Raw genomic sequence first — 14,140 nt, 5'->3', positions numbered from 1 at the left:
TTATACTATGATTTTTCATAAAAATTGATTCCTTTTAATTAATTTCAACATATTATTGATTGCAATAGTCCATATTTCATTTCAATTTCACAATACAAAGAAATAGACTAAAAAATTTAGTCGGAGTGCCATTCTCAATTTCACAACATAACTCATTTGAACCAGACCACCGTCTCAGATAGGCTATCCTGTGTCAAACACAATAATGCATGTAGTCTTTAACTTATACACAGGGAAAATGCACTGGCAGAAATGAATAAAGCCATTGCAGCCAAACTATGTTCTAGTTTTATAGGCAAATGTACACATAGTGATATTAACACCTGGGTGTTCAGTCGTCTCATGTTAAACCGTGTAAATAAATAGAGGAACAATTTTGGAATTTGCAGTGAGATCTTGTCGGGTAGCCATTGAATATTCCGCCATCAGAGATTGCTAACAGGTGTTTCAAAATATCTGGGAACTTTCTGGAGCTCTGAATGGCAGAGGGGTCATTCCACGTCAGTTCAAACAGGGCCCACGCACTTAGGTCTCAAAAAATTCTGAAAAAATTACCAGGTGTACCTATGTTACCCAGGAGACACACTGTAAAATTACTCTTATATAAGATCAATACTTTCCAAGATACAGCCAGTTTTATAGGGGAGAGGATGCAATCTGCTCTGCCCTCCACCCAGCCCTCACCCACCTGGAAAAAAGAGACTCATATGTGAGATTGCTGTTTATAGACTTCAGTTCTGCATTCAACACCATAATACCACAACAACTCATCTGCAAACTTGACAAACTGGGACTCAGTACCTACCTCTGCAACTGGCTACTGGACTTCCTCTGTCAGAGGCCCCAAGTAGTACGTGTTGGCAACAATACCTCAAGCAGCATCACACTGAGCACAGGGGCCCCCCCAAGGCTGCGTGCTCAGTCCGCTGCTCTTCACCCTGCTGACGCATGACTGCACTGCAACCTACAGCAACAATCACATAGTGAAATTTGCTGACGACACAACTCTGGTGGGTCTCATCACCAAGGGCGAAGAGACTCAATACAGGTTGGAGGTCGACCATCTGACCACGTGGTGCAGGGATAACAACCTCCTGCTGAACGTCAGCAAGACCAAAGAGATTGTTGTTGACTTCGGAGGTCACACCCAACACCTGCCACTGACCATCGGCGGTGCTGTGGTGGGAAGCGAGCAGCACCAAATTCCTGGGGGTGCACATCAGTGAAACCTCTCCTGGACCACCAACACTGCATCACTGGCGAAGAGAGGCTCAGCGCCTGTACTTCCTGAAAACTCAGGCGAGCAAGTGCTCCACCAGCCATCATGACCACATTCTACCGAGGCACCATTGAGAGCATCCTATCCAGCTGTATGGCTGTGTGGGGGCGGAAGCTGCACTGAATACAACAGGAAAGCCCTGCAGCGCATAGTGAACACAGCTGGAAGGATCATTGGTGCTTCCTCCCCTCCCTGAAGGACATTTTACCACCCACCCACCACCCAAAGGCGACCAAAATTGTGAGTGATGCAAGTCACCCGCTCACAATCTGTTTGATCTACTGCCCTCTGGGAAGAGGTACAGAAGCCTCGCGCTCCGCACTACCAGACTCACCAACAGCTTCATACACCAAGCTGTAAGGATGCTGAACTCTCTCCCTCCTCTCCCCTCCACCCCAGCTACATAACATCCTGGACATTGGACCCACAATGGCCGCCTGCACTCTCCACCTGCACACTTGAACACTTGCACACTTACACTTTACTTTACAACTTGGTGTTGTTGTCCTGAAAACACAACACTTCTGCTGCTCTTGCATAACTTGCACCACTATGCCACTTTCTTTATTACTTAGGTCAAACAGTATTTTATAGTATTTTACAGTATTTGCACTAGTATTTTATTGACTGTCTATGCACAATTTCAAAAAAAAAAATTTTGCTGCTCTTATTTTTTCAATTATTATATGTGCCCTCTTATTCACTTATTTACTTACTTTTTTTTGTTTACTTGAATGTTATGTTGTCTGTGGACTTAAAATTGGTCAAATATGTCTTGTCTTCACCGTGGGATAGTGAGAAACGTAATTTCGATCTCTTTGTATGTCTGGAACATGTGAAGGAATTGACAATAAAGCTGACTTTGACTTTGACTTTGACTTTGACTTTGATTTTGCTCGGCCTCTTTTTTTTGTCAAAGTTCACAAGCCCACAGCGCAATAACTAAACCATGTAGGAGGCTCAAATTGTGCATGCTGGTACATAAATAGGAATAGTATGTAGCAAAATCGTCACGTTTGGTCTGTATAATCCTGCATGGTCATAGCTGTCCCTCAAATTTGATACAAATTTTATTGGAGTTTTTGGCTGGGCTCTGTTTAAGCCTTCAGAAGACATATTTTTACTCAACATAGGCTCTTGATTTATTTTTCTTACTGAGATAAGTAGAAACACTCTCACAAAAAACAATGAACAGAAAATAAATCCCTTCAGGGTCTGAACAGCAGACCTCACAAGTCTGAAAAATCATTTTGGTTATCATTTTCAGAGCACCCAAACACCTTGTGGGAATATACAAAGATTTTTTAAATAGGTTTTTCTTTATTCTCCATGATCCCTTCTTGAAAACACCAATTTGACTTGTCTTATGCAAATCTTTCTTTTTTATTTTCCACCCTGAACATGGGCAAAATGCCCCATTGACATCAATATGTTTTATATAGAGTCACCACACTGCCACCTGTGGTTGTATAGAGTAACCTGTGGTAGCTCTATACGAAACATATTGATGTCAAAGGTGCATTTTGTGTATGGTTATGGTAAGGGCCAGCTCACTATACCTGGCTCTAAGAGAGGGCCAGAGACTCGGAGTATATCAGTAATCATAAATAGCTTATACCTTAGTATACCTTAGTTGAATATTCCATTATGTAATCTATAGGCTATTCCAATTTAACACCATTGTTATCTGTGTTTATATTGCCATCATGCCATATCAGTGTAAAATGTAGCTCAAATGAAATAATAATAATAATAGCATTCTCAAAACTATAAGCAGGGAGTTCCAAAAGTATATTTTGAACTCTGAACTTTGCATAGGCTACACAGCTCAAGTTGTGAACAAGCAATATCCTACAAATAATTTAAAGTTCTCAAACGAGTTTTATGAAGTGGTGGCAGAAACATCTGAAATGACCACCATTCTAACTTTCACTCACCTGATGAGAACTTTGTGAACTCTGTATGAACATTTGAACGAGTGAATAAAAAATATAAATAATTATACCAGAAAGATCCAGAATTATGACTTGAATAGAAGTTAGTTAGTTATTAACAATTAATTGATACATTTTTAGAATACTTTGAGCACTGATGCAGTCAGCAGAGGCCTCTTACATTGTTTGCAGGTAGGCCTACTATACATTTCATTCCATTTTCGATGGCAAACGCGAAACAGCGTCAAAACAACCACCGGTGGACAAAAAGAGACATTTGTACTGTTAAGACCCGCCATAGAGAATGAATGGGGGAAATTATGGAGGTTATAGTTTGACGATGTCGTACTCCCGTGCGGGCCGGATCCTATATACCACGGACATGTTTTGGGGGGCCACCTAAAATGAGGTGGCGGGCCGTAGTTTGGGGACCACTGATTTAAAGGTTTGCTTATTCAGGCTATGTTTATACGGTGACGATGAAAAGAGAAGACGCAGAAGTGGCGTCTCGTCTTCAATTTTTTATTCGCGTTTAGACGAGCATTCTCAGGGGGAAATCTTTGTTTATATGAAGACGCAAGAGTATGTGATATTCGATTGGATATGCATTCCAGACCGCTGGGTGGTGGTGTGATAGAACCCCGGTACGTCACGCGCAGACATTCTAATTTGACAGTTTAGCCCATAGACTGTATATATAGAACAGGACAGTGTGGCTGGATCAAAGATCCTTGATTACTAGCAAGATAGAGCAACATAATTCGTTACTATGGGAGCAAAATGGGACAGTTCCGGTCTGCATAAGTGGGAGTGTCACCTTACGTCACTAAATAAACTTTCTCTCTTAATAGAGCTGGTAAGTCCCGCCCTTTCCGCTATCCCCGCTGGACCTCTAGATTGAAAAATCGTTAATGCAAGTGAATGTGAGAAAATAATTATTTTCTGGTCCCGTTTGAATTTTGCCATGAATGTGAACATATGTTGTCTGTGAATTTTTAATATAAATTTTCGTGTAAAGATTGCTACAATTGAGCGGGTAGAAGTTTGATGCGGTTAAACTTTGTGTGAGAGCACTTTGTGGACTACAACTTTCCGCTAGACGACAGCGAACTAGTTTCCCATAACAACCATCAGTTGGTCGAGATGTAGAGGGTTATTCAGATCGACTTTGAACACAGTGAAACATACAACTTTACAATCACACTGTATCATAGTGTTAATGTGTTGAGTGAAGCTAGACATGTTTCGAATATTTTTGTTACCATGTGTGTTTATTCCTGCCGTTACAAAAACTAGCATCTCAGTTAATGTTAGCGATTAGAGCTAGCTCACGTCACAGGCGACATGTAGTCTTTCTCGTTATGTCTTTTCCACAACTGATAGCCGAAGAATCATATAATATACTGTCAAACTCGTAACATGAAAAATTATATTAAAAATTCACAGACAACACATGTTCACATTCATGGCACAATTCAAACGGGACCAGAAAATAATTATTTTCTCACATTCACTTGCATTGACGATTTTTCAATCTAGAGGTCCACTTGGGGTTTAGCGGATGGGCGGGACTTACCAGCTCTATAGGCAATAAGAACAGATAAACATAATTGTGTTCACAATATCATTGTCTATAATCATATATGATACCAATGAATCATTCTTTAGGACATGATATAAATAATTTAATTAGTCATGTGTACTGAGCTAGCTAGCTAGCTAACGCTAGCTTAAAACGCCATACAAGTGGATGGGAGTAGCTATGGCAATACAGATATGCGCTAACAAGTGACTAGTAGTTGAAGGACTTCGCTTAAACTTAATATACTGTTCCAAATTCGCTTGAGTATAAACTATCCACTTTAACTAATGTCAGTAATGTTATTCAGCTAGTTGTCATTTCAAAGAAATTACACTTCTCCGTTTAAAATGTTACCTTAGCTAAGAGGCTAGCTAGCATGCTAACAACTGGACAGTAACTGGCAGCAGCATGGTCTGATATTAAGTTATTTTATTACAAATCCGAACACTAAAAAATTACACTTTTAGGCTTGAAATGATCCCAAACACTTACAGATTATGACAAAATGTTCCAAAAAACCCTCAACAAATCCAGAAAGACATAATGACCAATTTATTGGTAAAATTCCACAAGTCTCCATTGACATTAGTGCAGCGAGGGTTTACTCTGGTCTGCATAAAGGGAAATTGTCGAACGTTTGCGCCTCTCGCTCCGCTTTAACCCTCTCTGGCTGCATTCTGCAGTGTTCTATGGAATTGAAACCGCCGAGGCGACGCCATCTTGGAAAATTTGGAGCCAATTTGAAGTGCGGCTGCGCAGCAAAAGTTGAAGCATGCGCAGTGAAGAGGAGTCGCGGTCAGGCACGCCCACTCAGTTGCCACTCAGCGAGTTAAACACGCCCCTTGTCAAGTGAAACCCGCCCCCTTCTCCTTTCCACAACGCAGGTCGGCTGTGAGTTAGCTAAACAGTACAAACAGCAAACGGTTTGTTCTTGTCTAGTAAGTGTCAACTGAAAGGTTTTTTTTTGTCTATTGTTGTTCTTAAATACGTCTAAGAGAGCTTATTATGTTGATTATAGACTGTGACAATTTAGTATGGTGAATACTAATGAACTAACAACAGAAATACGGACAGCGAATTACATGCTAACGTTAGCAGCTACATTAACGTTACCGTCAACGGGAGGCTAAGTTAGTCGTTGAAGTGAAGATTAGCACACAGCTCCCGTAACAGTCGATGCATGATATACTTGGTTTTATTAGTTGTTGCTGTTTTCAAATATCTCAATCTTAATGTATGCCATCTCAACATGGAGTAACCATTGACTGTACATGGGGATTAATAACACTAGACAGTCAGTACAGTATATGATGTGATAATGCAACGGTATGATGTGATAAAGCAACGCAAGTTAACGTTAGCAGGCTAACTTAATGTGAAGCATGGACCTCATCAACCCGTCATGTTAATGTAACTACTAGCCAGTTTGCCAGCGTTGCATTTTTTTTAACGTTAACGACAGACAACTCTGTTAAAGCTACTTCTGTGATGGTAGGTCGGTAGCATAGACTGTAAAAAATAGATCAGTAGGTCGGTAGTTGTAGACCGCATAAGTGAATGATCGATAAATGAAACGCCTGCATTAAACACTACGCCAAGAACCAGTCACTTCCCAGGGATATCGGTGAACATTTGAGAAAGACCTTAGTTTGTCATCTAACGTCCATGATCAGTCATACTGATAACGTTATTTTTCACTCTGGCTCCCTTGTAATTCGAGCACTGACTTGATAAGTAAGGGATAATGTATTGTCTGCCGGTAATTATCAGAAAATAAGTCCCGACAGGGAGAAGCAAAACACCTCCGCTGCGCGTCGGGTTCTGTTCTCCCTGTCGGGACTTATTTTCTGATAATTACCGGCGGACAATACATTATCCCTTACTTAACATAGGCCCGAACGTTGGGAAGGCCTATTCATGTGAATGGAACTTTCTGCAGCACTCTGAAGAGCCGTGTAATAGAGTGGCAAAGTCCCGCCCCTTCTACTTCCGGTCCATGGGACCTATCTTTCAAAAAATTATGAACGGGAGTTAATGGAGAGATAACAATTATTTTTTGGTCCAGTTTGAATTGTGCCACGAATTTCACATATGATGTGTGTGAATTTAAAAAATAAATTTTCCCGTCAAGAAAGTACTGTTGTTCGATAGACTTCAAAAGTTATGTTGGTTTTGTGCGAATCCACTCAGTGGACTACATCTCTCGTCTCAAACGATGTACGTCACCAACGTAATGAAACGATAAGAGCTGTTATAGTTAAGGTTGCATCTTGCTGCCTGCTTGGTCACTTAACAGTATGTAATGTACAGTCTATGGACGAATACAACTTACCTGATGTGTTTAATCCTCTGACTCATGGTATTTTCTTCGGCAAGGAAAGCCCAATTAAGACCTGTTGCTGTCACCCAATTAAGAAATTGTGCATTGTCACTTTAAGAGAGCCTAAACGGTTCTCATAACGTCCTTTTGCCAGCTATTGTTCACAGGCTGATAGGCCTACTCTAGCCTTGTTTGTTTGCAATACATTGACAACACAGTTATTACAAGGAGCCTTCATTGTTAGGATATGGAAACATGTCATGAGTTGCTGCTAGCGTGACATTTCTGTTTGCAGTTGGCCATTAAAAGTGCAGTATGAGCATGGTAGCCACCTAGCTATCTGAATGGAATAGGCTATGTTTCAATCGGCATTATGCTTAACAAACGCTAGTTAGTCTGTTAACATTCATATTTGCAAGCCTCCAAGCACAGACGTCATCACTTTAAATCCTCCCTGTTGCCTTTCACCGTCCACTTATTTAACTGCTGTTGCATCCCTTGACATGCCATCTCCTTTTCCCTCTTTCTTTTTCTATTTTTAGCCACCAACAGGTTTTTTTGCTGTATCCATCTTTTTCCATAGACGGCCACTGACTACTCGTAGGCCTATCCGCATATAGCGCATACCCACTTTTTTTGCGCCACTGAATGGCCTAACAACACATCGGCCAGCTCGAATTCGTCCACACAAGCAAATCTATACAATTGCCACAATGTGCCTGTGCCACAAATCAGATCAACAAATATGAGAGAAAAAAATGTAAGTGAAAAGATGTGTAGAGATAAATCTGACTTTTAAAAACACTTCATCTCTGTTAGGAAAGTGAGCCCAAAGATTGTGGTCGCCTCTCCACAACCTCCCCCAGGGCTGAGACAGATTTAATGAATAGCGGTAGCTGCCAACGGTGCACTTTTTGACATCACCATGCTGTTATTAATTACTGTCCTGTGTGCCTTCGAGACAGCTGTGTAATACTGCTTACCTATAGGTTCAGTGCTAAATCAGAAAGAAAAGACTGTTGGTCAACAACTGAATTTACATATTTTAAATTATATTAGGATTTAGTTTAGACATCAAGAATGAAGTAACCTATAGTAGTGTGACCATTAAAGGATTTTTGGTTGGAAAATGTATTGCCTCAGATTATAATAATGAAAATAATGATATTGGGATAAGAATGGTGAAATCAGAGACTGATTTGTATCAAGCATTGTTGTCCACAATAGTGCTTTCAGAATCAAATTGTGTGAGGATATAACTTAATTAATATTAGTAGACCCACATCTTTAAATTTAGGATTATGAAAAACAAGAGAATGTAGGCTTGCAATCTTTAGTTTAAATCTATTGTAGAAGGACCCAGTGTTACTGTATTAATACCTGGTGTACATAATTAAGATGGCAACTGGGGTGTTGGGATAGACATGCCTGCTTAACTTTCACATGGCTAAAGTGACAGTGCTTCTTTCAAAGGAACTAGGTTACCCTTACCTGTCAGCAGACCGAGTTAAACTCGGGGAGTCGGATTGATCACCTGGGGGAAATATCTCTTCTGCATCAACCCCATGAGTCTCCTGGATGTGGTTACCATGGTGATATGTTGCATCCTCTTATAAGGAGGAGGTTGCACCAGTTTATATGGCAGAAGACCTGGTTGGTACACACATTGTTTTTCTGGACTGACTTCAATGGCATGGCCATAATTTTAATGGGATTGAGCAAGCAGGATACGCTGGGACAGGACTGAATGAACTTCACTTTCTTGGTCCTTAAGAGGAAACGGAGGTCCGGATGACCATTATTGACCTCGATGTATAATAGATGACGTTAAGACAGCCTTTTCTGAGTCTCAAAAAGAAGCCCCCCCGGTTTGGGCCATGGAGGAAATACACGCGACCGCGAAGCCTATTGGTTTGGGCCTCCGGATCCGGGTGTCAGACATTCAGACAACGTTCTACCTAATACTGGTTGTGATTGGGATCCTGGGAAATGCAATGATTGTTGGTGTGATTGGCAAGGGTGTTATCAGGGACCAAGGTGGAGGTCGCAGTTCGGACATGATCCTGGTGAACATGGCCTTCTCCAACCTCATGGTGTCCATCACGAGGAACACCCTGTTGGTCATATCAGATCTGGGAGTTGAGGTAGGTGGGATGAGGCTGATTGGTAAAAGTTATAAGTGCCTTTACTCAGAGCCAAGACATAGATTAATGATAGAATAATCATTGCATTTTTGTGTAGCGTGCCTTCTGACATGGTGAACTGGGTAAGAAAGGAGATGTGTGTTAGGGAAGATCACAGGGATGACATGATTTTCACTGCTCTGAGGTGGTTATTTTATAATGGCTCACTATTAGTTCATGAACTGACTGCCCTACTGACATCCCTGCCTCTGGGCGTGGAAGATCAGTGAAATGGATGGCCGGGGTGTCAGAACTTCTTCTAAAGGGCTTGTGAGCCTGTTTCTTGCCTACTCGTGGGAAATGATTTAGTTTAAGTTGTAACAGAAGGGACACATGCTTAGATTATTTGATACTTTTCAAAAGTAGGCCTGTTTCTTTAAAGATAATAAAGGATAACTTTGAGATTATGATGCATCATAAACTGATTAGATCCATTCTACAAATTTCAACAATCATTCACAACATCATTCAATATTTCTTGGTGTTTTTAAGTCAGTCCCACCAATTGAACATATGCAATCTCATGGTTGTAGGCTACACATGCTTGAGTTTTTTGTTCTAATGCAGTACTGCCTGCGCTGTTGCAAAAGTTTCTGTATTATGTCACTGGATTATGAATGCAAATGCTTCTTGCTCTCTTTTCTATTCTATTGATAAGATCTCTCTGGCCTCTCTCTTTCCTGATGATGCTAGCTGTACTCATCCAGAGAATGGTGCCAGTTCCTCATGGGCCTGTGGGTGTGGATACGCTCCGTAAACGTGTGGTCCACCTTCTTCCTCAGCGCTTTCCATTTCCAGACTCTCCGGCGCATCACTCCCATCTCGGTCAACAGAGGCCCGCCCAAATTTGTGTTTGCTGTCTTTGCCATCATTTGGGTCATCAACCTGCTGTATGCCATCCCTGCATATATCTTCTCAACCAGTGGGGACAGGAACTCAACAGAGGTATGTGCCCAGTGTATATTGTGTCCCCCACACCCACACCACACACAGAGCTGAAGATGTGCAGTACAGGGCCAGAAGATGTGGTCTCTGAATCAGTAAAACATGAGTGCTTGTTTTGGTGATGGTCTTCCTGATGCTGGATGTACTTTTGCACTGAACCTAAAATAATAGAACAATAGAATATAATAGTATAGACTTTATTGTCATATCAGGCACAAATATTGCCTTCGGTCCCACCAATAAAATAGACAGTACATACAATATACAGTATAGACACCAGTGTTTCCCCTACAGTGTATTTAACAGCGGCGCAGCGCCGCCGCTGGATTTTCAGCGCCGCTGCAACATATATCATGAGATTCACTTAACACACTGTAAAAGCACAACGGCCAACGTCATCTCGAAATTGTTTTCTGAAAGTCTTGAGTAAGTTAAGTGCATCAAATCCGCACTTAGCCTCTCATTATTCAGGACATATATGCGGCATGATGTGTCAGGTGATTACAAGCCCAAAGACAAGTCTGCAGCCCATATGGCTAGCCTACGTTCTGAACACGGTTACATTGTTTAGCTATCCGACTGATGGGGTCTTGCTCCGCCACAGTGTGGCCTATGGTGTCATCGTTCACTTGTAGGTTACACAATAAATAGCCTACTTACAGGCCTGGTGACAATAAAAAATTATATTAGTTATATTTCATCACGAAGCTGTTTGTATGCCGTGAATTCGCTTGTAGCCTATGCCATATGTTAAGCTTGAGCAATTCCTCTGATCCAAAGCCTGCTTTGACACATTGACATTAATGTGAAACATGCATCCTCCTCTCCTAGCCTACATCAAATAAAAGAAACCAATTCATGATTACCGAAATGAATTTAACATGGGGGGAAAAAAGTTTGTTGCGATTTAGCCTACTGTTGTGATGCGGTTCTTTCTGCTGATTGGATTTACGCCCGTGTCGTCAACTCTGAGAACTCTTGCTCCGGCTGACAATTTTATCCAGAGAGCTGATTTCCCAAAGATGAGCCTCCATCAACATTTAACGACAAATTATTAAAACGTAAGTAATGCAATAGAGTAAACCAATGTGCTACAAGGTGTATGGTCTTAACGTTAATTCTAGCCTAGACTTGTAACGTTAGCGTAGGGCTACATGTAATGTTTGCATGGGAAAGTTAGGCTTAACACAGTCTAGGCCTGTTTAAACTTTCTGATAGTTAAAGGAAATATGAGCATATGTTGGCATATCATTGATAGCCTAAATTCTGTCCACTTAGCTATAATAGGCTATCACAAACAGACCTTTTCTACGTTTATGCATTAGACATAGGAGCCTACATTCTCTTATCAGAAAGACGTGTTCTTATAACTTCAGCGTTCTCTTGACGGTGAGACGAACGGTCGCACTTCAATCAAGTAGCCTAGGTCCTTTTCGAGTTAATTGTGAGTGAGTTGTATGGTAACTGTGGGAGTGATGTAGAAGAAAAGTGAGTATTTACTTTTTTTTTATACATGGGTTTGTTGTTTTGGGACTGAGAAATAGACTACAAGGAGAGCATCTGGCTACGTGCATGCGTGTCAGCATTAATGGCCCCCCAACAATTCAATTCAATTACCAAAGAGCCTTAGAGATGTTCTTTGAAAAGCCCAGAAAAATTAAGTGCTCGCAGATTGGGTGTGGCCTTTGCCATTAAGACAAATTTAAATAAATTGTAAATAATCTTTTTCTGGGTTGTGCCATTTCATTTTTCTTCTATCATTTTTAACCAATAATGTAAAAGAAAGCTGAAAATGTCCACAAAAGAAACACGAAGGTATGATATAAAAAAAAAAATGTAAAAAAAAAAATGCGCAACAACCCCAAGTAATAGCACCGCTGCTGGAAAAATTTCTAGGGGAAACACTGGACACAATTCAATAAACACAACATATCCATGGGATAAACACCTCACAAAATAGATGTCGATTGCATATTCTCTCTGTCTTATACACACCAGGCTTGTGCAAAATTCCAAAATTGAATTGAAACTGACTCTTAAATTTTAATTCAATTCTTGAATTTCACTTGCATTTCAATTGAGGTAGCAATCAGGAAGCAGAATTTGAATTGTGCACAACCCTGATACACACACACACATACACACACACACACACACACACACACACAGAGTGCTCCAGCCCCTCCTATAATGCTTCTTCCCCCAGACCCCCCATCCTGCCTCCCCCTTCTTCTCCCAGACCTAGCTGGGCACATATGCAGTACATAGCTAACCAAACTACACTCCAGTGTTTATTTTTCCATAGTTCATTAACCATAGTAATTGCATTTGGGATGAAAGAGCATGTAGATCTTTTTCTTAAAGCGCAGCCCTGAGGGAAGTAACATGAACAGTACAATTAATTCTGATTCGATCACAATAGCAATGCAGAAGGATTTGTTACAAATGAGTATGGAAAATGATATGTTATCAGCTATTGTACATTGTAAGGTTATGGTCTTGGGATGTTATACTGTATTTACCCATCTGAATGGGTACTAAACTGAAGAACATAGGTCACACTGTTAAGTATTCTAAATATCTGAACCATGACAAGTACTCCACAAAGGTCTTTTGGGTTCTTTAATGAGAGAAAGATGAATAATATTCCAATATTTCTCTATAAATCAAAGTAAACACCAAATAAACGTTTGCGTTTGCTTCCAATCGCTTATAGACTTTAATGTTTGTGAGCACCACCACACGCTCCCTGCTGGGCTGCATGTGGAACTTCCCCAGCTCCTACAGTGGCCTGGCCTTTGTCACAACCTCCATGGTGATCCATGAGATTCTCCCCATCATCCTGATGAGCTTCACCAACCTGGGCTCGCTGCTGACGCTCTATGCCCACCAGAGCCCTATCCTTCACACGCAGAGGAGCCCAGATGCCCCCGTCATCAGGAGAGTGCGCGCTGAGAGACGCGCTGCCAAGGTAACATACAGAAACTGTGCTGGTATAGCCTGGATTTTAGGGAATAATTCAATTAGTACAGTTCTTTACTCAGTTTTATATATTTACATTAATTGTGCTTACATTTTAGTGATATATTACACACTATGAAATGTAAATGGAAGTACATGTAGATAACAATTCCTTTAATAATAATATGGTAATTTGATCATTACCAGCTCTCGTTGTCCATCTCTGTCTCTCTCTCAGGTGATTCTGGCTCTGATCATTCTGTTCATCTCCTCCTGGGGTACCAGTATCATCTCCGTAAACTACTTCAATTACAACCGTGGCTCATCTACAGATTTTCTGTTGATCATTGCTCGCTTTGCCAATATCACCTTCATTGCACTGTCCCCCATTGTCCTTTCTTTTGGACACAGAAGATTACGAGCCTTTCTGAAGGCATTGATCACTTACTGAAGGCTAGACCCTCGCACACCAAAGAACTCCCATCGGCAAAATTAACTGAAAACTACCCCTTCAAGAGCTTTCAGTGGACATTTTGAGCTCGTCTAGTTCTTGTCTTGTTCTCACCACTTACTCATACAACTATAAAAATCAAATGTATCACAAATGTGTGGAGAAATGCTGTGATTAAAATCAGTCACTATGTTTCACAATACTTTCTGATCATTAGAAGATATTTGTCTCTATTTCTGATCTCTTTCCGTTGTTTTGTTTGCCTCATTAATTGGAATGCAAATCAGCAGGCTAGTTGGTCCTCTGTCTCTTATACACAGACATACTCTCACATTCTTCACATTCCTTTCAAAACATTTATAATTTATTCAATTTCTGTTGATTCTCATCGACTCAGAATTTGACATAAAGATGATGTGATTTGTATCTCTTTGTATTAGATCTCTTAATGTTGTATCTATAACACAAACTCATACTCTCTCTAA

The 14,140-nt window shown here is 40.7% G+C and overlaps 1 protein-coding gene across 1 annotated transcript; it reads left to right on the top strand.

The window, feature by feature from the left end:
* The first annotated feature begins 8,992 nt into the window (after positions 1-8,992).
* On the top strand, positions 8,993-13,829 carry LOC125301777 (olfactory receptor class A-like protein 4). The gene is made up of 4 exons (XM_048254512.1): positions 8,993-9,259; positions 9,992-10,243; positions 12,960-13,214; positions 13,443-13,829. Exons 1-4 carry the CDS (start codon positions 8,993-8,995, stop codon positions 13,653-13,655), a joined length of 987 nt encoding a protein of 328 aa, XP_048110469.1. The 3' UTR covers positions 13,656-13,829.
* The last annotated feature ends 311 nt before the right edge of the window (positions 13,830-14,140 follow it).

The sequence above is a fragment of the Alosa alosa genome, chromosome 10, assembly GCF_017589495.1.
Source record: "Alosa alosa isolate M-15738 ecotype Scorff River chromosome 10, AALO_Geno_1.1, whole genome shotgun sequence".
Lineage (NCBI taxonomy): Eukaryota > Metazoa > Chordata > Actinopteri > Clupeiformes > Clupeidae > Alosa > Alosa alosa.
The sequence above is the reverse complement of the archived record's forward strand: the minus strand, read 5'-3'. Positions and strand labels throughout refer to the sequence as shown.

Bases quoted from the DNA above. Each gene is read 5' to 3' on its own strand.
- LOC125301777 (XM_048254512.1), top strand. From the start codon at position 8,993: ATGGAGGAAATACACGCGACCGCGAAGCCTATTGGTTTGGGCCTCCGG. The intron at 9,260-9,991 runs GTAGGTGGGATG...TGATGATGCTAG, and splicing joins TATCAGATCTGGGAGTTGAG to CTGTACTCATCCAGAGAATG. The intron at 10,244-12,959 runs GTATGTGCCCAG...AATCGCTTATAG, and splicing joins GGGACAGGAACTCAACAGAG to ACTTTAATGTTTGTGAGCAC.